General features: G+C 52.4%; 7 protein-coding genes across 7 annotated transcripts; 6 read left to right on the forward strand and 1 right to left on the reverse strand.

Annotated features, from left to right (window-relative positions):
• Nucleotides 1-129: 129 nt before the first annotated feature.
• Nucleotides 130-3,939, forward strand: COCSADRAFT_347313 (uncharacterized protein; the record flags this gene model as incomplete). The annotated part of the gene is made up of 2 exons (XM_007706507.1): nucleotides 130-194; nucleotides 482-3,939. 2 exons carry the CDS (start codon nucleotides 130-132, stop codon nucleotides 3,666-3,668), a joined length of 3,252 nt encoding a protein of 1,083 aa, XP_007704697.1. The 3' UTR covers nucleotides 3,669-3,939.
• Nucleotides 3,940-4,069: 130 nt separating this feature from the next.
• COCSADRAFT_40872 (uncharacterized protein) lies at nucleotides 4,070-5,486 on the forward strand. Its single transcript, XM_007706318.1, has 3 exons — nucleotides 4,070-4,443; nucleotides 4,683-4,767; nucleotides 4,836-5,486. The coding sequence occupies exons 1-3, from the start codon at nucleotides 4,182-4,184 to the stop codon at nucleotides 5,104-5,106; spliced, it is 618 nt and encodes a 205-aa protein (XP_007704508.1). The 5' UTR covers nucleotides 4,070-4,181; the 3' UTR covers nucleotides 5,107-5,486.
• Nucleotides 5,487-5,552: 66 nt separating this feature from the next.
• Nucleotides 5,553-7,787, forward strand: COCSADRAFT_164584 (uncharacterized protein; the record flags this gene model as incomplete). The annotated part of the gene is made up of 1 exon (XM_007706508.1): nucleotides 5,553-7,787. The coding sequence occupies one exon, from the start codon at nucleotides 5,553-5,555 to the stop codon at nucleotides 7,785-7,787; it is 2,235 nt and encodes a 744-aa protein (XP_007704698.1).
• A 4,691-nt stretch (nucleotides 7,788-12,478) lies between these two features.
• On the reverse strand, nucleotides 12,479-12,922 carry COCSADRAFT_252977 (uncharacterized protein). Its single transcript, XM_007706509.1, has one exon. It carries the CDS (start codon nucleotides 12,747-12,749, stop codon nucleotides 12,510-12,512), a length of 240 nt encoding a protein of 79 aa, XP_007704699.1. The 5' UTR covers nucleotides 12,750-12,922; the 3' UTR covers nucleotides 12,479-12,509.
• A 2,478-nt stretch (nucleotides 12,923-15,400) lies between these two features.
• Nucleotides 15,401-17,103, forward strand: COCSADRAFT_175554 (glycosyltransferase family 2 protein; the record flags this gene model as incomplete). The annotated part of the gene is made up of 4 exons (XM_007706510.1): nucleotides 15,401-15,465; nucleotides 15,564-16,410; nucleotides 16,532-16,861; nucleotides 16,951-17,103. The coding sequence occupies 4 exons, from the start codon at nucleotides 15,401-15,403 to the stop codon at nucleotides 17,101-17,103; spliced, it is 1,395 nt and encodes a 464-aa protein (XP_007704700.1).
• A 6-nt stretch (nucleotides 17,104-17,109) lies between these two features.
• Nucleotides 17,110-18,312, forward strand: COCSADRAFT_253000 (uncharacterized protein). The gene has a single exon (XM_007706511.1). The coding sequence runs from the start codon at nucleotides 17,495-17,497 to the stop codon at nucleotides 18,200-18,202; it is 708 nt and encodes a 235-aa protein (XP_007704701.1). The 5' UTR covers nucleotides 17,110-17,494; the 3' UTR covers nucleotides 18,203-18,312.
• Nucleotides 18,313-22,586: 4,274 nt separating this feature from the next.
• On the forward strand, nucleotides 22,587-24,503 carry COCSADRAFT_253042 (uncharacterized protein). The gene is made up of 2 exons (XM_007706512.1): nucleotides 22,587-23,560; nucleotides 23,663-24,503. The coding sequence occupies exons 1-2, from the start codon at nucleotides 22,816-22,818 to the stop codon at nucleotides 24,064-24,066; spliced, it is 1,149 nt and encodes a 382-aa protein (XP_007704702.1). The 5' UTR covers nucleotides 22,587-22,815; the 3' UTR covers nucleotides 24,067-24,503.
• Nucleotides 24,504-24,635: the final 132 nt, after the last annotated feature.

Below are 24,635 nucleotides of genomic sequence, written 5' to 3' on the forward strand. Positions count from 1 at the left end.
CCCTGGTCGCGCGGCATTGAGAAAGAGCCTTTCCTAAATATAGCAAATAATTTCATACTCAAATTCAACAAGGACACGGTCTTGACAACCTCTTACGACCTTATATCTTCCGATATATACTCTCACCTTATGCATCTCTCTTACGACCAGCTTCACCTCATTCCTGACACCCGCCACCCTACACGTATTTGCCTGTAAGAGCTTCGAGCTGGTCGCCACTCACTCTTCTCCCACGCAGTCCTGCAAGTAGAGAATCCGCACTCACCTAACGGCCCACCTTTCAAACCTCTGACCTGCTCCTTGAAAGTTCTCCACGTCTTTTCTCGTGATACCATTTGCTATTTGCAAAATCATATTTTACTGCATAGTTTTTCTTAGTTAGACAGATGGCAAGGGTCCCTCTCAAAGAATCGAACAAACCGAACACACAATCGAAATCGACATCGATGCCTGAGCACAGGAAGCCTCTATTACCCGCAAGGAGAAAGCTCCCTTGGCTTGAAGACAACCGCTCTCACGCTTCGCACAAAGGCTCAGTAGATGGCCAGCTCGGCACTTATATAGGAACTCCACATAACACACCAGTGGACGGTCCTGGCAGTTCTGCGAACTCACCATCTCCGAGCACCCGTGTTCCAAGTCGCAGGACCTCTGCCTCTGGTGCCTCATGGGCTGCAGTAGGGGCCAAGCCAATAGCGCGAAGGCAAACGTATGTCTCACCGGTTGACAGTCGAAGCACCTCAGTGACTGGAAGTAGCCCATCGCCAGCTACAAGACACCGGCAGTCAGAAGCTCGACGGACATCCTCAGCTTCCAGCAAAGTAACCCCACAAAGAACGGCCCACCGGGTATCGATTTCACAACCGCATAACCCTCAGAAACGGCTTTCGATTGTGCACATCAAAGATGATGTCAATCATCCCAAGCACAATGATTACCGCTCACGCGCTCAGAGTTTGGCACCCATTCCAGATCATCTGGAGCAGCCTGAAATACCAGAACATATCATCATGCCGACAAGGAACGATTCGGATAGCACGTCAACGGAAGCGATCGTATCGAGGATCCAAGGGCCATCTCGCGGTGCCTTCGAGCATAGCGCCAGCAGAAGGATAAGCAGGGCAGTGGACGATCTGGAAGACATGGTACAAGAAGCTGTCGAAGTTGCTGAGGGTACTCAAGATCAAAGCCAAGTAAGGGAGATTTATGAGATCATCGAAGGTGCCAAAAAGGCCATTCAAGAGGCAGCTATAGAACCCACACACCTCATGAAGACAGCTTCTCCTCTCAGAGCATCTAGCTCTTCTAGCCCATCTTCGAGGCCCTATGATATAGTAGGATCTCCTGGGAACGTACTTGAAAATGTTGCACCTAATATGCATCCGCCCCATGGACTCCACAGAGGCTCAGTATCCCATGATTGGGCATATTCGAGTCAAGAACACCCAGAACAGGGGGGCCCGATGATACCTGCAATTGAAAGAGAGAACGAACAAGACCACACCGGATCAGAGACTCACAACAGTGTTCCTCAACCAAAGCATATCAAAGCAGCTCCTAGAGAGCATGTAGACTTTGTTCTCCACCCCATAGGCCTGGAAGAATCCCGAGGTCGTTCACGCCAACGAAACACCGACGAGCCTAGAGTCAGTCGACACCCTCATCCTCAGAAAAAGAGCCTCAAACGTACTCCTTTGCCCGATTCGGAATCCGACCAAAAGGATATTAGCTTGGACGATAACGACAGCTCATCTGAGGAAGACCATCTACCAGCAAAAGCCTATGGCAACGAACTGACAGTCCGAGGGCAGGCGCATCATCATACATTCAACTTGATACGGCCTCACCGCAGACAGCCAATTGCAAGGAATTGGTCCACAGGCAAGAAACGCCTGACTGCAACGATCGCATGCATCAACACAGCTCTACTTGGCATCATTGTTGGAATCTACGCTGGCGAGGTACCACGCATACAGTACTCTCTGGCGGACGAACAGCATGTAACGATTGTCGGCAACGCAGTTTTGTTCGCTGGGCTTGCTATTTCTACCCTCTTTGCTTGGACCCTGCCGCTCCTCCACGGACGAAAACCCTACGTCCTCTCAGCCCTAACAATTGCTCTACCACTTCAGTTTCCTCAAGCTATCGTTGTAAGCGGGTATGCCGACAAAGACCCCGCGTTGCGTGTTGGACTCCTGCTGGCTCGTGGAGCATCGGGCCTTGTCCTCGGTTTTGCTAATGTGAACTACATCACCGTGCTACTCGATTTATTCGGCGCCTCGTTACAATCGAAGAACCCGCACCAAGAGTTTGTCGTTGTCAATGACTTACGCCGTCATGGTGGAGGCATGGGCTTATGGCTGGGCATCTGGTCATGGTGCTGGATTGGTTCGCTCGCTGTAGGCTTCCAACTCGGTGCTGCGATCATCGAAGATTTGCAACCTCAGTGGGGGTTCTACGTTGTAATTCTGATTCTGTTGGTTGCTTTGATACTCAACATTACTGCTTCGGAAACACGACGTGCACAGTTTCGCGAGTCGGTAACTGAAGTTTACGATAAAGATGAAAACTATATTACGAGGCGAATTAGCAGGGGAGAGGTGAAGCTGCATATTCAGACTGAAGGACCGAGGTATTGGTTTGAAGAGGTATGGGCTGGGATAAAGCTCATGACTATGATGCTCCTTCAACCGGGCTTCCTCGTTCTTGCGGTCTATCTAGGCTGGATCTACGCACAAGCTGTGCTCGTCATTGTTCTCCTGGGCGCCCTATTGTCAAAAGACTACAGATGGAGATCGACACTGGTGGGCGCAGGCGTCATGTCTATTGCTGTTGGCGCACTCTTAGCCATCCCCATGACGAAGGCTGGTATTTTCTCTCGTGATCGCAAAAGATCATTCCGCACCGACTCGATGACGTTTGAGAAGCGAGTCACCTGGACCAGCCATCTAGCGCGGCGCGCCGTCTTCACACTCACACTTCCTGTCATGGGAATGGCTTACACAATCTCGTCAGCTGGGCGCCCTCAGCCATATATTGTACCGATCATCTTCGCCGGCGCAATAGGGTTCCTCAGCATTCTCGCCATAGCTGAGTGCCATGGGCTCATAATGGAAACATTTGATACATGCGACTTACAACCTGGTGTCAATACAAAGCATCGTCTTCAAAGCATGGCAGCGCAAGACCGCAGAAGAAGAACAAACTACTCGTCGTTTCCTCGCATCACAGCCGGCATATTTGCGAGCCAGATCATTGCCTTCATATTCGCCGCTATAGCAACCATAGTTGGAGGTAACATGACACGACGGCTTGGAGCCCAAACGTCGACAGGCGTCACAGCAGGTATCCTCTTGGGCCTAACTGTTCTTCTAATCTTGATCCTCTTGCGCTTCAGGTCCGTGCAAGTCATACCAAATCATACTTTTGGTACCAGACGCGACACAGCAGCATGGGAGGAGTTCAAAGACCTAGAGAAGATGGGTAGAGGTAGCGATTGGCAAGCAGTGGTGATCGGGAATCCAAGTGGCAAGATGAGGAGAATGAGCGTGCTTGAGTTAGGGGCTTTGAGTCGATGGACGGAGATTAGAAAGTTAAATTTTTTGATCAAGGGGGTGATGTTGGGCCAGCCGAAGGAGAAGAAGAAAGGGCCTCCTAGAGATGACTAGTAGGTGGTGGATTAGAGGGGAGGATTAATGGGATTGCTATTTTTGTTGTTTCTTCGAGCATACCTAACCCCTCATGGTTTATCAGTAAAGTACTTTAGAATCAAGCCTTTACAGAAAATCAGCAGCTCGCTGAGTGATAAGCTAGATAGTCTGGTATGAAGCAGTACTGGCGCTAAGAAAAGACATGTACCAGCGCTGTGGTTAAGATGCAATATTCTCACGTGCCGTCAATGATGACGTAAGTACGGCTTTCTACAGTCACTGGATTCCTTAATCACATAATTTAGCTGTATTTAGTTGGCTCTGCTAGCAAATGTATTGAATATACAGTCGACTGAAAGTGTTGCGTGATGTAAAGATGAAGACTCAATCAATCTCCTGAGCCGCTGAGGGTTCCGACAAGCGGCGCACGGCCCCCTCGGAAAAATCGTCAGCTCACTGCCGGAGCTCCATCCACCCTCACGAGCAGACGACAGGCGACAACCCATCTTCCCTCGCTCAATTCGCATCAAGATGTCTCTCGCCGCATCCCGTGCCGTGTTACGGCAGTCGACGTTCACCGTCCGCCGCGCTGGCATCCGCAATGCCTCGACGACCGCCGAAGCCACCAACACGGTAAAAGACGCTGCGTCAAAGGCACAGTCAAAGGCATCAGAGGGACTCTCCAAGGTCCAGAGTTCGGCGAGCTCTGCGGCGTCGAGCGCTGGCCAGGCCGCCAGCAATGCGTCGCAGCAAGCCACGGGCCGCGTAGGAAGGATGGTCAACTTCGTACAAGGTTAGTCACACCCATGGGCGAGAGGCGCGGGGAGACGCCCAATGGCACCAGGCGGATCATGAGCTGTAAGAAGAGCAGGGAGTGAAGGCTGTGTCACTCAATGGGTTGCCAGAGAAGTGATATTCGCCTTATCAGGGGAGCAGCGAGAGGGGCATTGATAGATTTGCGCCACGCTATTTGACAGTGCCATCGAAATAATGTGGCTGTGCCTGATGAGCCGTTTACTGACAATTGCATAGGAATCATTCCCCGGGCCACCTACTACGGAAAGGTTGGACTCGAGCTCGGCAAGCTTATTGCTCAGCAGCGAAACATGCAACCACCGTAAGCTTTCCATAATTGCAGGCCACATTTACGTCTGTTTCGGAGCACAACCAACTAACGACCACCAGATCCGTCCAGACCATGCAAAACTACATCCAGCCCGCTCTGAACGCCCTCCGCAACCCAAGCACCCTCTTCAGCCGTGTGGCCAGCGAGGCCAACAGCGCCACCCAGCAGTCACCCGCCAACGTCATCGCACAAATCCGAAACGTCCCCCGCGCACAGTGGTACTCGATTGGCGTAGTTGCTGCCGAGGTCATTGGCTTCTTCTCCGTTGGCGAGATCATTGGCCGTTTCAAGCTGGTTGGCTACAGGACCAAGAAGGACGAGCACCACTGAGTGCAATAAAGTGAACAAGACCAAGACATGACATTCAAGTATACATTTGGCGCCAAGCCAAAAGTTAGATGTGCGACGAGGGGCGGGGTGAGGAAACACTGTACGATTTCGCGGGCTGATGAGCCGACCAAGTGTGTTTGCGGTGCATTCGGGGTGTAAGGGATCCGATACTGTATACTGCACATACCTCTGATTTAGATTCCATTTTCTACATGTGCACTTTTACTGGCAATGCATCTACTTCAGTAAATGATCAGCCATAGCCCGTGCTGTGAATGCTATGTAAAGTGTTCGGCGCTAGTTCGGCAAAATAGCCCCGGCCCAGTTATTTTTCCCATTGCAACAACGCAACTTTTGCATCGCGAATAACTTCAAATCGAGCTCCGTATGGAAATCCTGATGTCGAGTGCCCTACCACAGATTAACCCGTCTGCACCATCATTGCCATGAACGTATTCAAGCTCCTCTCGCGATCTTCCCAAGCGGCGCAGAGCTCGCACGCGCAAAAGCTTCCCTCCTCCGGCGCCGTCGCAAACCCACAGCTCTTCGGTCACCACGAGTCACCACAGTCGCCAGATTCGTCCAACTCGAGTCGCAAACGGAAGAGAGGGCAGAATATTGTAGAGCCAGAGTCTGGTTCTGCTGCCTTGCCCGCAGACCTAGATTTCTTTGGTGGAGGCGCAAACAGAGACGCACAGACTGACGGGGACAAATTATCCAAGAAGCAGAGAAAGAAGCAGAAGAAACAGGAGCGGGAAGAGGCGGCGAACTTGGAAAAGGAAATAAACGATATCCAGCAGGAACCGTACGATGTGGAGGAATGTAAGAGAATACTGCGCTCGCACAAACTAAAGGTTGCCGTGTTGGAGGACTTTGCGCCACAAATAGAAGAGCCGCGCAAGGAGAAGAAGTCGAAAAAGAAGAAGAAAGAAGAGGAGAAGGCCAAAGAGAAAAAGAAGGATACAAAGAAGACGTTGTACCCTCAGCCCATCACATCGTTTGCGCAACTTCGAACACGCTACGGCATATCGAGACGCCTCGCCGAGAATATAATAGAGCAGGGTTACAAGTTGCCGACGGAGGTTCAACTGGGAGCTTTGCCACTGCTGCTGCGCAAGAAGGGCGAGCCGGGCCTCTTGCAAGACGTGGAGAATTTGTCTGGTGCGGAGTACAATGGAGATATCGACCTTTTGACCGTTGCGCCCACGGGCAGCGGAAAGACTATAGCGTTTCTCATACCGATCATCGATGCGCTGCTTTCGGAAAGCAAGACTACAGACGCCAAGAGTGGTCCTCGTGCGGTTATACTTGCGCCCACGAGGGAACTGGCGTCGCAGATTGTGAATGAAGCAAGGAAGCTGGCAAAGGGTACTGCGGTTAAGGCTACTCTTATGAGGAAGGGCATGCAGGTGGTGGCACACGAGGAAGATGAAGTTGAAGAGACGAAAGACGACGAGGCTAAAGACTTGTCTGAAGCCTCTGATGACAATGAAGATGAAGATGAAGAGAAGGAAGTACCGAAAGAGAAGACGGGTCATGGAGCAGAGCTTGTGAAAGCAGCAATTCTCGTTTCAACTCCGCTTGCTCTCGTGAATTCTCTGAAGCGCAGAGATGGCGCCGTTGCAAACATCCCTAGCATATCTCAACTTGTCCTCGACGAAGCCGACGTCCTCCTCGATCCTTTGTTCCGCGAACAAACTCTGGCTGCATGGAACGCATGCACAAATCCCAGTCTTCGCGTTGGACTTTGGTCAGCAACAATGGGATCGAACATCGAAAGCCTGGCAATCTCTACTCTAAATGATCGCTGGTCTGCCCTTTCCTTATCACAATCCGCTCTGCCCCCTCGACCACCACTCATCCGCCTCGTCGTCGGCCTCAAAGACAGCGCCATCCCAAACATATCCCACCAACTAACCTACGCCGCAACCGAACAAGGCAAACTCCTCGGTCTTCGCCAACTCCTTCACCCAACTGCCCTTCACATAGACTCATCCCAACCCATACTCCGTCCCCCCTTCCTCGTCTTCACCCAAACAATCCCGCGAGCCATAGCCCTCCACTCTGAACTCCTCTACGACATACCCCCCGAAGCCGGCGGCAGTTCACGCATCGCCGTGCTCCACGCAGACCTCAGCTCCTCCGCCCGCGACACCATCATGACGCGCTTCCGCAAAGGCGAAATCTGGGTCCTCATCACCACCGACCTGCTCGCCCGCGGCATCGACTTCCGCGGCCTCAACGGCGTCGTAAATTACGATGCCCCGTCCTCCGCCGCCGCCTACGTCCATCGCGTCGGCCGCACAGGACGTGCTGGCCGCACAGGTGGCGTCGCAGTTACCTTTTACACCCAAGACGACATCCCCTACGTTAAACTCATTGCTAACGTTATTCGCGCATCTGAGGCGCTGAGGGGTGTTAGTGCGGATGAGGGGAGTGTCAAACAATGGTTGCTAGATGCGCTTCCGACGCCGTCGAAGAGGGATAGGCAGGTGCTTAAGAGGAGGGGGGTTGAGGCGAGGAGGACAGGTAAAGCGAGTAGGATTAGTAGTAAGAGTGGGTATGAGAGACGGATTGAGAATATGCGCAGGGAGAAGAAGGAGAAGGCGAGGAGGAGGGGGGAGAGGGGGAGTGAGGGTGGGGAAGGGGAAGGGGAAGGGGAGTTTGAGGGGTTTGACTAAAGATGGTTGAAGTGTACAGGTAGTTATGTTCTGTGGAAAATTCATGATTATTCAATAAGCTTCACTGATGTTACAACTGGATTCAATAATATCATTTCTCTGGATACAAGTTCTGTTGTTTGCAAGTTTACCCATTCATCTCGTCCTCGTTACCTTGCTTGCCTTTCGTCCCTTACCGTCTCGTCCCACTTCATCTCATCCAACCCCCCCCCCCCCCCTTCCTTTTATCTACTCTTGTCTAAAGCGAAAGTTGAAAATCTCATTGCGTTTTTTCGAGTCTGGTGGGAGATACAGGTAGTGTTGTGATTCATGTTTTATTTTGTGATCAGAGTGATATGACTTGGGCAAAAAAAAAGGTTGGGCGAAGGAGGAAGGGGGTTTTTTCTTCTTCAAAGTTGATATTTATTTTAGGGGATGGCTAAGGGGGTAAAAGATTGTTAACAGTATTCTGGAGGTTTTCTGGTAAATACTTGTTATTGCTGATTTTTTTTTAATCCCTGAACATAAATCGGCATTTTGTGCTTTGCTACATTATTGGAAAAGCAAAGGGTGCGGGTGTGAAGGATTGAGATTTGAGTTTTCAAGATGGTGTGTTAGGTTGGGCAAGAAAGCCAAGACGATGTACATCGGCGTAGAGTCCTCTTCTGGGAGTAGACACATCAATGCTGTTATCATTATCATTTCCTTTCTCATTTCTGCTGAACTCTTGCTTTGCTGTGCTGTAATGAAAAAAAAAGGAAGCGGTGATGCCTTGACTTAATGCAAGTACTTGCCTACCATACCTAATCGGACACTGTACAATCTGAACAATGGTGCATATGCATCCCAACTCTTCACAATATCAAAGCAAGTCGACAAGAAAGAAAAAAAAGGATCTTATCAAAAGGGAAAACAATGCATCTGTGCATACTGTACATGACACCCTGCATCTGCATTTTCCGGATTGGAATTTTGGCAAAAAGATTAAAAGTCGAAGAATTTCGTATGTAAAAGAGTACCCTTTGAGTACTTCTGCTTGCCACAGATAAACAGGGTAAAAAAAAAGAGGAAGAGGTCTTGGAGATCCTCTCAAAAGGAGCCAGGATATCTAACCGGAGATGCTCGGGAAAAACCAGCCACAGGAAGCATGCATGCTTGATTGTGTGTGTCTTCGCCCCCCACGGTATGGATCCTGCCATCACTACTTATGCATGCCACGTTCGATGGCGACGGAAACAAGGGTTTAGCCGGCTGGTCGCGGTTCGGCGAGCGGCAGATAAGGGCAAAAAAAAGGGTCGATGGTATGCAAGCGCTTGGCCTGTTTGAGTTTTTACCGTATTCTCGAGCAACAGAAATCTTTCGCACTGCGGTACTAACCGACCATCCGGCTCTAGCCTCCGGGATCCATCTAGGGAACTTGCACGGTTTGCTGGGTTCTGTATGGGCTTGGCATATCTTGCAGGATACCCGGCGAGTGGCTCGCAACGGCATCAAGGGCTGTATGGAGTAGGTGGTGCGCTGTCATAGGGCATCGTCATGACGCGGGAGGGTGTGGTGGTAGGATTCTGTAGGATTACAAGAAGATATTGGGCCTTTTCTTGGTGGTTGTGAATTTATGACTCAAGTTGCAGTCAGAGGTGCAGTGAGTTCAAATGATTTGAGCTGGAAATGTAAGCATCTCTGATTCGATTGCTGTGTAGCGGTTGGCGTTCCGGGATGACGCCTGAATGGTTCTGCAATTCTCCCCACATCCTACAGCCTAATGTGTTTCTGTCCAATGAGGCCCCTGTCATTACGATGCGTGATGTTACTGGACTGCAGGCTGCAGAATACAGGAGACATTGCTTTTTCTTCTTTTGCCAATGTGCGGGTCGACATTCAGCATCAAAAAGCTCAGTGGCGGTCCACGCAGCTCTTCTGATGCAAGAATGATTTGATGGTCGCGTGTCGCGTGTAATCTGTAAGTGGTGGGTCGACGGGTAGTGGCAGGACCTTAAGAGTATCGCTATCGTGTTCAAGATGCACCGCCAAGCAAAACAGGACATCCCTTCGTTCAAATGCAGCAGCCATGTAACTAAAAGTGTAACCGAGTAGAAAGATAGGCCGGGCACCGATTACGTGCATACAGTCTTATTCCTGGAACGCCTACCCTGTACAGTGCCTCAAGAGATGAGACGTCGTATATTCAGCTCATGTCGCGCTTCGCGCGACAGGGAGGCAAAGCTTCGTACAGTTCTGCCCCATATTCCTACCTTGGAGGTCACATACCTTCCTGGTCATCCCCTTGATGATTTTTTTTTTAGAATAAACGCCTCCCATGTATACCATAGCCAGAAAAGGGAATTTTCGATGACACACTAATGCATAGCACGTAAAATCAGAGTAAGCTGTCAGACACAACAAGGCCATACCATGTGGGTATTCTCCGTGGAATGAGCCGTATTGTAGCGTCTTGGTACAGAAGAAATGTGAAAACGGAGATAGCGGTCTGCCGAGCCTCCAACGATCGTGATCTACTGTCATAGTTTTGTTGCTGGTAGGCCAAAATAGAAAGTTCCAGTGGTCTCGTAGTATCGTTACTGCTTGTAGGTCATTGAATTGCAGCACGTAAAGGAGTCTTAGAGGAATTCTAAACGCCGTTCATATGAAAAGGTGAGCTCAACAATCTGCATGACAGCAGCATCTGTGATCAAGGGATTGAGCAAATGCCAAAGGGCCTAGACCTGTTGGATATGTCTGCTTGGATGTTTGTTGCATGCATATTCGCATGGGTCCGACGCGCGTCGACTGGAATAGAGGGCATCGTTCGATACGAGGGCATAAGCATTATGCTTATTGCCACTGAGTTTTCCTGTGAACGCATGCTTATCATCTCGATAATCAATCTAGATTTGAACTGGCAGGCGAGTCAGTTGATGCTGTGAAGAGACCTGTTCCTTGCCAGATATGCCAATCACACGCGGTGTTTGGGCGTTTGGGTGACCACTGCGGCGTGGCGTGCCGTATGCACGACATCAAAGGGAATGTCGCCTGATCCTCTAGTTGTCGATCGCTCGCATCGCTTGTAAAACTTTTGTGATGTGGGTGCGTATGGCCTCGTGAAGATTGCGACAGAGTAGCAAGTTCGACTGTATGCCCTACGGGAGTGATATGTTAATTGTTCACTGACTAAGGGGTCTGGGAAGGCTTTGTTCAGCGAGCAAGAATCTACTCAACCGAGATGAAAATGTATCGAACGTTGTAGGCAAGAGGACAAAGACAAAAGAAGGCTTACCATACTCATCCAGTGGGATGCAGCTAAAGACTTTGCACACCGTTCACGCAAGGTAAGCAGGGTCGTGGTTGCCCACCAGCCTTGAGGGTTTCTGAACGGTAGCGGCTAGGTGTCTGCAGAGGCTTGCAGATTTGGTTAATCAACTTTACCCTGGCCTCCCGACATAGTGAGAGTTGCAGCGGCCCTCAATTTCCGGTAGTGCGGGATAATAGTCAATATCGTTCGACACAGCCAACGACGTTAGGACCGAAAGTAACCATACAGTTGGAAACACAGTCAAGGCCGGTAGATTTCGAGCAATGAAGGTGTCGCGCGCGCACCCCTCGCACCCGCCCTGGGGTCTAGTGATCAGCCGGATCGATTGCTATCTACATACCCAGGCCAAATGACGTCTGCGTCCCTCGATAGCTCGGCAGCAACCTGGTGTGAGTGTGTGGGGAACGAGCAGGGTGCCACCCCATGGTTGTCTAGAGCATTTCAAGACAGGCGATCCGAACAAATGGCGCACTCGTATATAGTGGCCGCCAGGGATGGCGGCCATAACCCTGGCCCCAGCGCTGAGAAGCGTGCGGCGCTTCTGCCAAAATCTGACCCTTAGAGGCGCTGCTGCTTACCATGTATCTGTGCGCTTGACTGAACCCGTCGCTAAATACGTGCTAGATGTGGATGGTGTGCATGTGTGAAATCAAGCCCCCATGTGACTGAAGGACGCTAGCGGCCTAGTTGGTTGTAGCTCGCAAGCCAGCAACCACACCACCCGCCCCCAGCCCGCTTGTTTGCCCGTTCAATTCCACCATACGCGATTTGTATCGCGACTACTGGCGAAATCCAGAATACACAGCATGGGCACAGCTCCGTATCTGCTGACACCCGATCTATCTGTGCGCGCAATGGATTCCAAGGCTGGGTAGCGTTTCACTCGATGATCGGACGGACTGGGATTAAGACAAGTTGTCACTGACCGGACAGCAGGATTTTAGGGGACATGGGGGCTTGGATGCAGGTCTTTGTACTGCTACCAATTCAACAAGTATCGTTAGAGGGATGCCTTGCGCCGGGACCTGCAAGGAGTAACGCTCTTTTGTTAAGGGTGCAGTCAGTAAGCGAATGACCTCGACCGGTGCATCATCTCCTGCCGATCAGAACTATTGATCGTTTATCAATATAGCAAGGTGTATCGATGGTGGTTTGTGAGATGGTAATGTCAGATGGTCGAAAAGAAAGCGACAATGTTGTCCACCGGACAGCTGCGCAGTCTCTTCTGATTCGGCAGCTGTACCGAAAAAAAAACCTGCGCGTCAATTAGTGGACTGCAGGGATCATTTACATCTGTATCTCTGTATCGTGGGAGTAGGAAAACCACTCGCCATCTTCGATGATGACCCTGACATGTCTCAGATGAATTAAATCCACCAGTCTGTTCTGGTCAGCGCTTGCGCTCTTGTTACGTCATTGGCGTGTTGCTGTCCTTACACTCGACCAGGGCTGGCTGGAAGAAAGCCTATGTTTCCAGAGCCATCTACAAAACATTCTCGGAATGTTGCGCGAGTCAAGACAAGATGCGAATCTAGCGCTGCAACAGTTGCTGATAAGGATGCAAGCGACGGGATGGATATCATGCCAGATCTTTGCCAACTGCAATAGACACTGAAAGACCATGCCATTGCCCAGGCTGTGGTTAAAAAATTTCTTATAGAGAAACACATCATGGGAGTCGATGTTCAACCCCCCTGTCCCCACTAGGGACGTGTGGCCCGACTCGTCAGTTGAGGCTTGGTATGGGTTCAAGAGGACTTCCGAAACAGGCAACTTCGAGAGCGGGTGGCCCAATTAGGTAGATGGTATCCAGATTGTGGAGAGGGTTACAGCAGGTAGGAAAATAGAGTCAGACCAACCGGCCCTTGTCGGATAGGAAAATGACTAGTCAGTGAGCAAAGATTGCTTGGAGTGCGAGAGAGGGGAGCAAAAGATGGTCAAAGGTCGCGATTTGCACAACGAGGCTCTCATGGCTAGAAGATAGAGGGACAATTTCAGCCTTGCGACTGGCAGGTGCACTATGGCATTTGAGGCTCTATATGTGTACACTTCTTGGGTCCCTGCCTCTCATTATGCCGTGCAGAAGCGCGCAGCTGCATGTCAACAGCGACAAGGTCGGCATTTCGCGAGGAAGCGGCACACGATCCGCAATACGCGGAGGATCAGCTTGCCGCCATGCCCTATGGTAGATGACGCAATTCCCGGAAGTGTCGTGATCAGAGTACACAGACGGTCAGTAGTTTTGCCGTATGCGGTAATCTCGTATGGGCGCGTGTAATACTAGAGTCTCGGCCTTTTTGTGGGATTAGTCTGACAGCGTTGGGGGCAACCGGGGCATTTTGAGCATGTCAATTTTTCGAGGGGGTGGTAGGATCAAGTCGAGGAGCAAGAGGTGGTGCAAAATACATTTCTATGTGTATTGATGCAGAGGATGTTGATGGAAGTGACAAAGGGAATTTCATGCAGGGAAGGCGCCAACGCCCAGGCCGAGTGTCGTTGGATCGCTCACAGGATGGGCGGCCACCCACCATGATATATTACATGCATGATGCATAGGCAGGCTGAGGAGGACACAAGGCGGGTCAACGAGGCTATTGGGTGCGCGTAAGTGATTTCGCGGGCCGAGGGTTGGATCTGCAAGAGCATGACAGCAACCCCGTCTCTGCAGCAGCGTATAGGAGGGTAAAGGTAGTGGGTGGGCAGTTTGGTGACGATGTAGGCGGAAGGCGGGCCATGTAAGTCTTGATCCGGAGCAGGTACCTTTCCAAAGTGGTAGGGGCAGCGGCAGAGTGGAAATTGAATGCAGCTCATCAGTCGAGCGGGTTCTGCAAGTGGAAATGAGTCCGGGTTGGGAACAAAGTATCAGCCCACGTAGGAGGACTACACGGCACTAGCGGATGGATGAATGGCAGGAGGGCAAGAGGGCGCGAGGGCAGCCAGGCGAGCTGGCGAATCACATGACCGAGGCGGGCGTCAGGGCAAGCAAGTACGTCGCCCCAGGTCGCGCCGCGGCTGCAGGGTAGGAAAAGGCTCGGCTACAGGTTGACAGATGGATTAATTTAGCAAAAAAAGGGACCCTGGAAAGCTGAGCCATGGTTGCAGCGGCTGCAACACCACGATACCGAGGGCTCGCTCGTGTTGTGGCGGGAGTGCAGGCGGCGCAGGCAATCAATTGGCAGTGGCGGGAGTGGGAGCTCGTCGCGATGCAGGCTGGAGACGCCAGCCCTGCCGCCAGGCGAGCATGAGCAGGGCCAGCATGAGCGCGTATGGCTCTGGCTGGTGCTGGTGCTGGTGCTGGTGCTGGAGCCAGTGCTGGGGCCGGAGTGGACGACTCCGCTTGCAGCGGCTAGCGCATGGACCGTGGAGGACGTGCAAAGAGTGGGCAATGGGCAATGAATGGGCAGTGGGCAGCGCGGGCAAGTATGTACAGTAGTACTATTAGGCAGAGCAACTTACAGGCCTAGAGCAATTGATCTCAGATGGTCTGGCGCCAAGCGGGGGCACAGAGTATTGGCCATGGACCCATCGATCATCAGCCGCATCGCTCGCACAGCACAGCCCGCCGCCGGCCTGGGGCGTCAGGAGGACGGCCATGCAATAGCAACTGGGGCAGACAGGCGGGCGGCGCGCCTTGGCCCAGGATGGCGCCATGAGGTGAGCATGGCGGGTGGGAGGCGTCGTGGTTGTTGTCGTCGTCGTCTTCGGTAGTTGTGGTGGTGGCCGTGGTTGTGGTGGGGGGGCACAGGCAGGCTGTCTCGTGCCCTCGTCCTCGGCCTGCCTGTGTGTGCACCAGAGCACCAGAGCACCACCACCACCAGCACCACCACCGGAGCAGCCGCGGGGCGGTTGCACCACCGCAAATGGCCCTGGTCAGCAACGCACACCACAGTGCGTGCAGTCGATCCCTGACAGCGCTGCATCCAGGGTGCCTAGGCGTATGCGAGCGATTCAACGGCTGGCGGGATCCAGCATCCATGGGATGACGCTTTGGCACAAAGGCGCATGTGCTATTCCCGACTCGTGTCGCCCCTCCCCCCCCACCCATGTTGCCTCTGGAAATTCGTAACTACCTCATGCTCCAGCCATGTTCACACTACCCCAAAGTCTGCTAAGGGAATCTCATGCAGCTTAAACAGCGCCGGGAAGCGAAACATGTCCTCGCCGCCCTAGCCCGCTCGCAAGCATACGTGTTTAAATACCTGTCACTTCCGCTTCTTCCCCGATGCAAGCGGCTTTTCACTCCCACCATTCGATGTGATCTTCGTCTACCATACTCTGTCGAAGCTCACATCCCGCACTCCCACACTCGTTGGCCGCCACCGCCATGTTTCCCTTTTCACTGACCCTGTTCCCTAATTGGAGCTGGCTGTGTATCTTTGTCGTGCTTTTGTATGTTGACAACCATCACCATTACCACCTTCACCACCACCACCACTACTACTACTCCTCCTTCCTGCTCTTGGGACTATACTGACTCGCTGCCATAGTTTGTTTCGTTATGTCCGTCTTTGGGTCAATCTCGCCAGCAACTGGACATATACGCCCATGCAGCCTGTCGACGACCCAACAATCACCTCCAAGGACATGACGGTCATCATTCCCACCGTTGCCGAGGATCTCCAGCAATTAAAAGAGACGGTCCAAAGCGCATATCGCCTCGAGCCCTTTGAATTGCTACTCGTCACGCCTGACTCGCGTGTCAAGCGTGTCTATCAGATGGTCGAAGAGCTCGGCAGCCCCAAGATTATCCAGGTCTTGTCCGTCAGCCAGGCCAACAAGCGTCGCCAGCTGTGCCGCGCCATTCCCGAGGTTGAGACCAAGATCACGCTTCTTCTCGACGACGACGTCTGGCTGCCTGAAAAGTTCACCAAATGGATCCTGGCTCCCTTTGAGGACCCACGCGTGGGCGGAGTTGGCACCAACCAGCAGATTCGCCGCTTCAACCGCTCTAACATTTGGGAATTTCTAGGTGCCATCTACTTGGTCAGGAGAAATTTCGACTGCACCGCCTGCAACTGGATAGACGGCGGCCTGCCCTGTCTGTCCGGCCGCGCCGTAGCCTATCGATCTGAAATTTTGCAAGACCCCAACTTCACCTATGGCTTCACACACGAGACATGGGGCAGCGACCACTTCCTCAACGCCGACGACGACAACTTCATCACCCGCTGGCTGTTTTCGCACAACTGGAAAATTCAGATGCAGAATCACCGCGAGTGCGAAGTCGAGACGACGCTCGAAGACGACTCCAAGTACCTGCGGCAATGTCTGCGTTGGGTCCGTTCCAACTGGAGGAGCAACCTGACTAGCTTGACCGAGGGTTACATGTGGATGGTGAGTTTGCTAGTTCCAATATTTGCACAAATTTCGCGTCGTCGAGACGCCAAGCCTGCCCCTCTTTTCACTAGCCGGTTGTGCATAATGACCCTTTTGCTGACACCACTTGACGCGACAGAGGTACCCATGGTCACTCTATGCCGTCTTCCAGACCACCGTAACCCAGTGGGCGTTCCTGCTCGACTGTGCCCTGCTTGCATCGGCCTACTTTGCCCTCTGTGAGACTGGATACTACCCAGCTGACGAGGGTCAACTGTCGCGTGCCGATAAGTGGCAGCGCTCGCTTCTGTGGACACTGTTTATCGCGCACTGGGTCTTTGCAAAGACGATCAAGCTAGTGCCGCATCTGCTAAGAAACCCCGGCGATGTCCGCTTCGTGCCCGTCTCGATTCTCTTCGGCTATTTCCACAACCTTATCAAGCTCTACGGCTGCATCACCGTCACAGAGGTATGTTCTCCCATCCGCCACCCACACCAAGCGCAACCAGCACTATCGCTGGCAGCTCATCTTTGACATGACTGACATTTGTTGATCAGACTACATGGGGCACCCGTGAGGGCGCCGATGCAGACGACAACATCCGAATGTTGCCGATCCCGCCGATGGCAGCGATTACGCCTCCCCTGACACCTCCGCCAGGCGGACGCGTCCTCCGAGAGCGATGCGCCGGCTTCCCGATGATGAAGTAGACGACTGTTTCCACTTTTTGGTTTCGCATTCTAGCCCTCGGCCACACCTTTTTTTCTGGATGCCGCAGTCATGTTAGACGCATCTCAGCCTTTGATGAGCCTTTTTTTATTATTATTATTATCTCGCACTATTACTATTACTTTGGAGCATAGCCCGACATGTGCCAGGGGCATGCAAGGTAGAACAGCATTGTCTTGTTTCCTAGTATTTTTGGAGCGTGGCAGCTCTCGGATACCACCAAAAGGGGCCCGGTTGGGATGATTGCATGGTGTTTTGGCGTTTGACGGCGCGAGGCCGAACGAAATTTGCAGCGTCTTTTTTTATTTTTCATGGCAATGTCACGGTGTTGGTCAATAGCCAACCGTTGTAGTTTATGCAAAAAAAGTTGCAATGATATGGATTTTGTTGGACAGGCTGGTCGTCTCGCTTCGAGACGGGATTCGCGCAAACAGGACCAATGTGGATGCCAACAAGACAAGCTGTTTCCCAAGCAACAAAGACAGGCGCACATGCATGGCATGCCGCAACCGCACAGCACCCTGGTCAGGTATCTGGCTTAGGCGTGCTACCCGCGCTGCACGGCCTACAGGTAGCGCGAACCATCACCCGCTCGCCTGCCCGATGGCTTCCAACTTGATCTGGAGTCTGAGCCGAGTCGAGAAGTGGTGGGCGGCATGTTATCTCAAGACGGACTACGCTACTCGGGTCATGGAGACGGCCATGCAATGCAGGCCAAAGGGGAGTCCAAGACGGCAGGTGCGAAGGGGGGCCGTGTATGTATGTATGTATGTATGTGTATGTACATATGTGGCATGTATGTATGTGTGTATGTGTATGTATGCTGCGTACCCAGCCTGTAGGCATGGCGACGGGGAGGAAGGGAAGGGGGGCCCTCTGTCGCAACGAACCCACTCCCTCTGCAACCGGGCCTGCACTCTGCACTGTGTCTGCACTCTGGGCACTCAGACTCTCCACACTCGGAGGCACTTCGTATCTCCGCGTGCGGCCGTCGCCTTAACCTACGGCGATGCAAGTACAGGTGTACTACTACGATTCGACTACTCGACTACTCGACTACTCGACATGCACAGCAAATAGGCGCTGCGGCGCCGTGGCTTTGACCTCTCCCGCACCGCGCCCGCCCTCGACTGAGCACCAGCCAGCAATGGGCAGCGGCCGCAGCCTTCTTGGGGCCCCTCCCCTCGCCCACACGGCCCTCGCCCACGGCCCTCGCCCATGGGCCCTCTGCCCCCCGCCAAGGCCTTCAGACGACGCCCTCCCCACTGACGACCTGTACGCCCACTCAAGCGGGCCTGCATGCTGCACGGCCTACTCATAGTCGCGCCTCCAGGGAAACCTTGCCGGCGCCGAACTTCTCATGCACACTCGACTTCGCTTGCCCTCAGTAATCATCATTGTGCGTTGCGGCAATTTCACGCACCACCCTGCCCGCCCACGACGCAACACGCCCACGCCCGCCCTAGAGACGAGAGGGGAAGAAGCAAAAACAACGGGCGGCCAACCAGGACGAGCATATGCGCTTCGGCCTCGAATACATACTTAGCCATAGCGAGTCAGCACGTCGAGCGGCAGAGACCCTTTTTGTAGCAAACCTTATGCTTGTCGTCCCGCTCCCGCAGGCCTGTGTGTCCAGAGGGCAACAAGCTCAGACGCTAGTCTGGCGCCGACGGCGGCGCGACGCCAGTGCCAGGCCCATAAGCTCTCCACCTCTCCACCTCTCGTCATAGCTGCCTGTTCGCTATCCCACCCCCGACTTTCCCCAGCAGAGACAACATCAAGCACCACGCTGTACACCTTTCCACCAACGCTTCGCGGCCAAGTATCCGCACGTCTTGCTGTCCCGCGGCCCCCGATGCACTGTACCCTCGCACACGGCCTAGGCACGGACTCGCAGTTCGACGGTGGTGAGCCGTGCCCAAGCACCCCGTACTACCACGGCGCGGAACATTTTCATTGGTGCTTCTGCCGATCCGAAATTCTCCAAAGGCTCAGGTGCAGCCTGGGTGTGCGTGCGCGCCACACACGCACCTGCGCCTGCGCCCTTGTGCTTGCAAGTCCCTCGTAAAGTCCCTCATCGAGATGCTTCCTCTACTACTAATGCCAATCTACGCGGTTGCAACATGGCGCAATCACGTAGCGTGCGACACGCTTCACTGCACCCGTCAATTGTCGAAATCCCATGTCGCCACCTGTCTGTGCCCGCCCTGGCAATAAGCCCTCGCCTAATATGTAATACTAATGTTGTTGTTGTTATTGGCCTTACACATTGTTCTGGTTGCCATTTGTCGTCTCCCACGTTGCTCGTCACCATACATCCGCATCCATACAGCCGGGTCCCAGGCGAAAACTCTGCACCCTTCGCTTCACGCGCGACACACGATTTCGGGTTGCATGTAAGCACTCTGGACTCATCGCACACATTTCCCTTTATCTTGCTTAGGAATTATGCTTCCGCGCCCTTATACCCGTACACTGCAAGGGCACATGCCTCCTCCACCCCACTCAATCTTACTTTGGCGAAAGTGGGCTGGACTCGTTAGACTAATATGACGATAGTAGGGATAAAGCATTTCCCCCTTCGGCCAACCGCTGCCGACGGAATTGTCTGGTGGTAACGACTGTCTGACGACATCGAACATGGAACCTGGCACAGAAGGCCTGGGCCTGCTCAATACTTCGTACCAGGCTCTCTCATGTCGGCCGGTTTCATCTGCTCATGATCATGTCACATTGTCTGACACGGTGGCCGCTAGGCCGGATCCGGCGTGCCGAGCACTAGCACTACGCTTTGAAGAATCTGGGGTGGGGGGCTTGCACAGTAAACTTGGAATTCGACATCTGCAAAGCGAAAACATTTTCCGATTTCATCAAACAACAACGTGCTCGGACTTGCCTATGTCCGAAATGTCACAACTTGTAAATTTTCGACTTGTCTGGTGCAACAAATTTTCTCCGACGCCGTGCATGGATGTACACACGTAGTAGATATGTATCTTGGGGGTCCAACGACGTCACGAAGCGGACGTGTCAAACGTAGTGCTCGCGCCGAGCCGGTCCTGAACCGAGATCGAGCTACAAGTGCAAGCACGACCTGGAACTGGTCCCATGTAAGAATGGGTAGATGCAAAGCTACGATGGCTGGCCACCGGCGACTGCGGGAGATCTTGCGGCGAAACTTCTACGGCCTGCATAGCATTCGCAATATCTACCCAGGTCACGTGCCATGTCTGCATCTAGTCATTCCAGGAACGCAGCTGCATAATTCACTGTCGTGCTCGGAAATGATATCATCATTGCTGTCTCTTTGCGGCGCCAACTCCACTGCTTGCGCGTCGAGTAGCGCCGTACGAAAGTGTACTCCTGCGGACACCCCTACTAGCATCTATGGACTCGGTACAATAGCGATGGGTCCGATCCTGGCCGATCCAGGGTGCGCTAAAACACCCCTAAGAATTGCCTTTTCCATGGTTCGTCGATCTTTGCAAGATGACGACGTCCGACAACGCTCTTACAGTAAACCTTCATTTGCGTCCCCACACAACCACGACGCAAAACTATCATCCCCTGCAGCTGCACGTCAACGCTGCGCGCCACTAAAGCCACACTTGACCATCAGCCGCATCTCCATCTCATTGACCAGGAAACCTACCCTCTTGAGCAGCGCTGACGGGCGGCCCTTTCGCCCGAGCGAGCCACAGCGCGTATTACTACTCCACAGTAATAAACGCGCTAAAATGTCGTGCAGGGCGATTGAGCCCGTCACTGACTCGACTTTTGTCTGGATCAAGGGTCTTGCCTGTCTTCTCCACAATCACGGCTACACTCGCTGCGTCCAGACTTTTCAACCCCACCCTTTTCTTTCTCATGTTAAAATTGCCGGATAGCCTCTCCGTCTCAATCGACTTTAGGCGTTCTATCCCGCACGAGTCAGCGCTTGATGTTTCGTGTAGTCCATCTCAGCATCACCGCACCTTTGACGCATACACACTACATACTTGCATTGCTTGATAAGACGCGGTACGTATCCTTTAGCCACGTCCACTAACGGGTGCCGACGGATGATGGGCAAACGGGTGTGGATACGGAATCATCTAGTGCTCAGTAAATCTCTGCCCGTGCCAACTTTTGCTCACAATTCTGAGATGACACTCGCGACCCAGCAAGGGTGACCCACTTTCAGACCCTCTCTTTTGGGAATACCGAAAAGCATCTTCCGCCCACTGGTGGAGTTACTAGAGGCGCGGATCGGGAGGGTTGGACACGTTGAGCCACTACAGTGTCACAGCTTGATGGCTACAGGGCCGACGGCTTTTTTCTTCTTGCTTCGTACATGCTGCGACATGCCGATGCCTGCCCCTCGGCATAGGCCGTCCACACGCCGCACCCATCACATACGACACCACATACATTTCAAATGCATGAGATAGTGCAGAGCCTCACCCACGTCTTACGCACGAAAGACGACTTTGTTTGTTGAGCTGCGCGAGCCACGTTCGGCCCTTCTCCGGCCCTCTTTCCTCCGCTTACCCCTCCTTCGCTTCCACTTTTCCCACTTTGACTTCGGGAAATACTTGACAATAGCGACGCAGTTTTTTTTTCAAGGCACGTCAAGTAACGCAGGGAAAAAAAACTGCCAAGCTTCAACGCAGCCCGGTTTCATCTTCGCAAGCGGAACTATACTACGGTTTCGACTGACCTCGTTCATGGACGACGGTTGTTTCCAGCTACCCCACATTTTTTGTCAGCTTTCACGGGCCTGCAGTTGAACACTTGTCCTCCGCGTGTGGCTGGCAGACACGGGACGAGTAAGCGCCTGTCGCTTGCCCTGGTCGGGAGCAATTGCCTTTTCAACCCACGTCAATACTTTGCCGGCCAGCGTGCGTGTAGAGACATGCAAGAAGTATCTCCGTCGTACGCTCGTTGGCCTGACACATTGCTATGGGTTGCGCCCTTTTTTAGAACTGTGAGGCCTAGACGCAGGCCTCGCAGGTGCTATACACCTAGACTGCTGCTCGTGGACCCCGATTAATCCGTATGCATGACATGCAGCTAGTGTATTTGCATTTGCATAGCTAAGACTTGAATCGACGATGTCTTATCGCGCGCCCCTGTCAGTGAAGGAAAGGTATCCCCGGCCAATGTTTTCAGACTGGATATCTACATATACATGGAGTACCGGTTTTGAAATCCTGACAGTCTACGCTCTCATGCACTCTACAATTGAACGGTAGTTGATCGAGTTGTTTACTCGACGTGGTTAGGGGCTACAGCCCCTGGGCCATGAAGCCTTGGCAAGTGTAGTCAATCAGGACCTTTACTAGCTTTCTGTTCACATGGAACAGTTTGCAACACGATAGGGTGATCTGCTAATGTATTGGTGTACTTTATATGTCTTGACTGCTCAGTTGAGCCTATAATGTTGGTGGGTACAGGGCCCGTCCTCCTCGGAGTCTCATTACCCCGCCAAATGCGGAGAGCATCTAGGTAACGACTCAGTGGCATAGCAGCAGCGATAGCAAAACAACTATTTGAGACACTCTAAGCGCTCGTGGCACTTTCCTTCATATTATACTCAACAGCTACTGCAACCAAGCCTGCATATTCTTCTGCACGCCACCTCTACCATCACATCAGCAACAAGGCTTCCTTAACACACACTACTAGCCGACTTCCAACCAATCAACTGAATCATGCCACAGCCTCACCAGCGCATCCTGGATTCGCACATCCATCTCTGGCCCTCAACAGCAACGTCATCTTCTGAGCATGGCTGGATGACACCCAACCACCTTCTCGCCAAGCGCCACGGAATTTCAGACTACCTATCCATTGCCTCATCACCACCCCCAACTGGTTTCATATATGTAGAAACAGACCGATACCTACCATTGCCTTTTCCCAGCGACATTTCCTCTTCTCCGTCCAACGAAAAAGAAGTGGAAGAAGCGAAGCAGAAACTCTCGCAATGGGCCGCACAACCACTGGAAGAAATAAAATTTCTCCGACGAATTGCAGAAGCGAAACCAGAAGATGGCGATGGATTTACCCCGCAAGAAGCAGATAAAATGCTCGGGTGCGTGGTATATGGTCCTCTGCACTTGTCGCCTGCTTTATTTCGCATCTATATTGAGCTAGCGGAACAAACCGCGGGACCCAAGTTGTGGAGCAAAGTCGTGGGATTTAGGTATTTGCTCCAGGGAAAGGGTGACGGGGTTGTGCAACGCATGTTTAAAGAGAACGAAGAGTCATGGGTTAATAACCTGAGTGTTTTGAGACGCGGAAACGGTGGTAAGGGGTGGGCCTTCGATGTCGGAGTTGATATCAATCGAGATGGGACTGGACCAATGGAAGCAGTTGGCAAGTTGATCACGAAAGTGAGACAGGAAGAAAAGAAAGAAGGTATTGAAGATGGAAAAGGGGTGAGATTCGTGTTGAGTCAGTGTCCCTCTTTTTTTCCTCCTCAATTCTCTCACCTGAAAAGTGTTTTCTACTAAATGCAATCCAAGACTTGGAAATCCTAAACTAACATCATACCAGACCACCTCGCAAAACACCCCCTCTCCCCTACTGCCCCAATCCCATCACCCATCTGGATCTCCTCAATCTCCTCCCTTTCCTCTGACCCCTGCGTCTCCATGAAATTCTCCGGCGCCCTTAACGAATTCATAGACACCCCCGGCACCCCCTCCGACATCCCCACTCTCGTTAAAACCCTCTCCCCCTTTTTCAACCACGTTTTCCAGTCTTTTGGTGCCCGCAGGATTCTGTTTGGCAGCGATTGGCCCGTGTGCAACGTCGGTGGGCCAAATGGCGAAGCAGGAAATTGGTCATTATGGAGGGAAGTAGTGCAGGGGTGTTTGGAGGTTAGGGGTTTGAGCGAGGAGGAGAAGGAGAGTGTGTGGTGGGGAGCCGGGTGTACTGCGTATGCTTTGAATGTGTGATTTGGATTCAACTGAATTGGGTCCGGAGGTGGATGCAAGGAGAAGGAAGCGGGGAAGAGGGAGGGGGTAAAAGCATGTTGAGGCTTGGTAGTTGGAAAGTGACGTGATATGACCTGATTCCTACTGTTTCTTTATCACCAAATGAATTTATATTGCACACGCACCCTCTTCTCGTAGCTTAAAAGATTTGATGTCTAACCATCGTTGTCTGCCTCACAAAGTTCTGTCACATAATCTGGAAACAAATCAGCCGGAGCACTAATAAACGCATCTTTCTTCTTCTTCTTCTTCTTCTTCTTCTTCACGAACTAGCTTCCACGTATCGATAGCCCATCATCCACCAAGGAATAAGACCAAGAAAGACCTAGACAGAGTTCATACCATCGGCCTACTACACATCGACGACGTAATCTACCCTTTCATTCCACATTCAAGCTCAACTCTCTCTACGTTCCTTGTACATCGCTATGTCAACAAGGAGTCTACCAACTCACCCAGTCCCATATTTCATCTTCGGTGTCACCACTCTTCCTTCAACCTACGTGTATGAATCCACAAACCAGCGTCCC

This window comes from Bipolaris sorokiniana, assembly GCF_000338995.1.
Source record: "Bipolaris sorokiniana ND90Pr unplaced genomic scaffold COCSAscaffold_16, whole genome shotgun sequence".
Taxonomy (NCBI): Eukaryota; Fungi; Ascomycota; class Dothideomycetes; order Pleosporales; family Pleosporaceae; genus Bipolaris; species Bipolaris sorokiniana.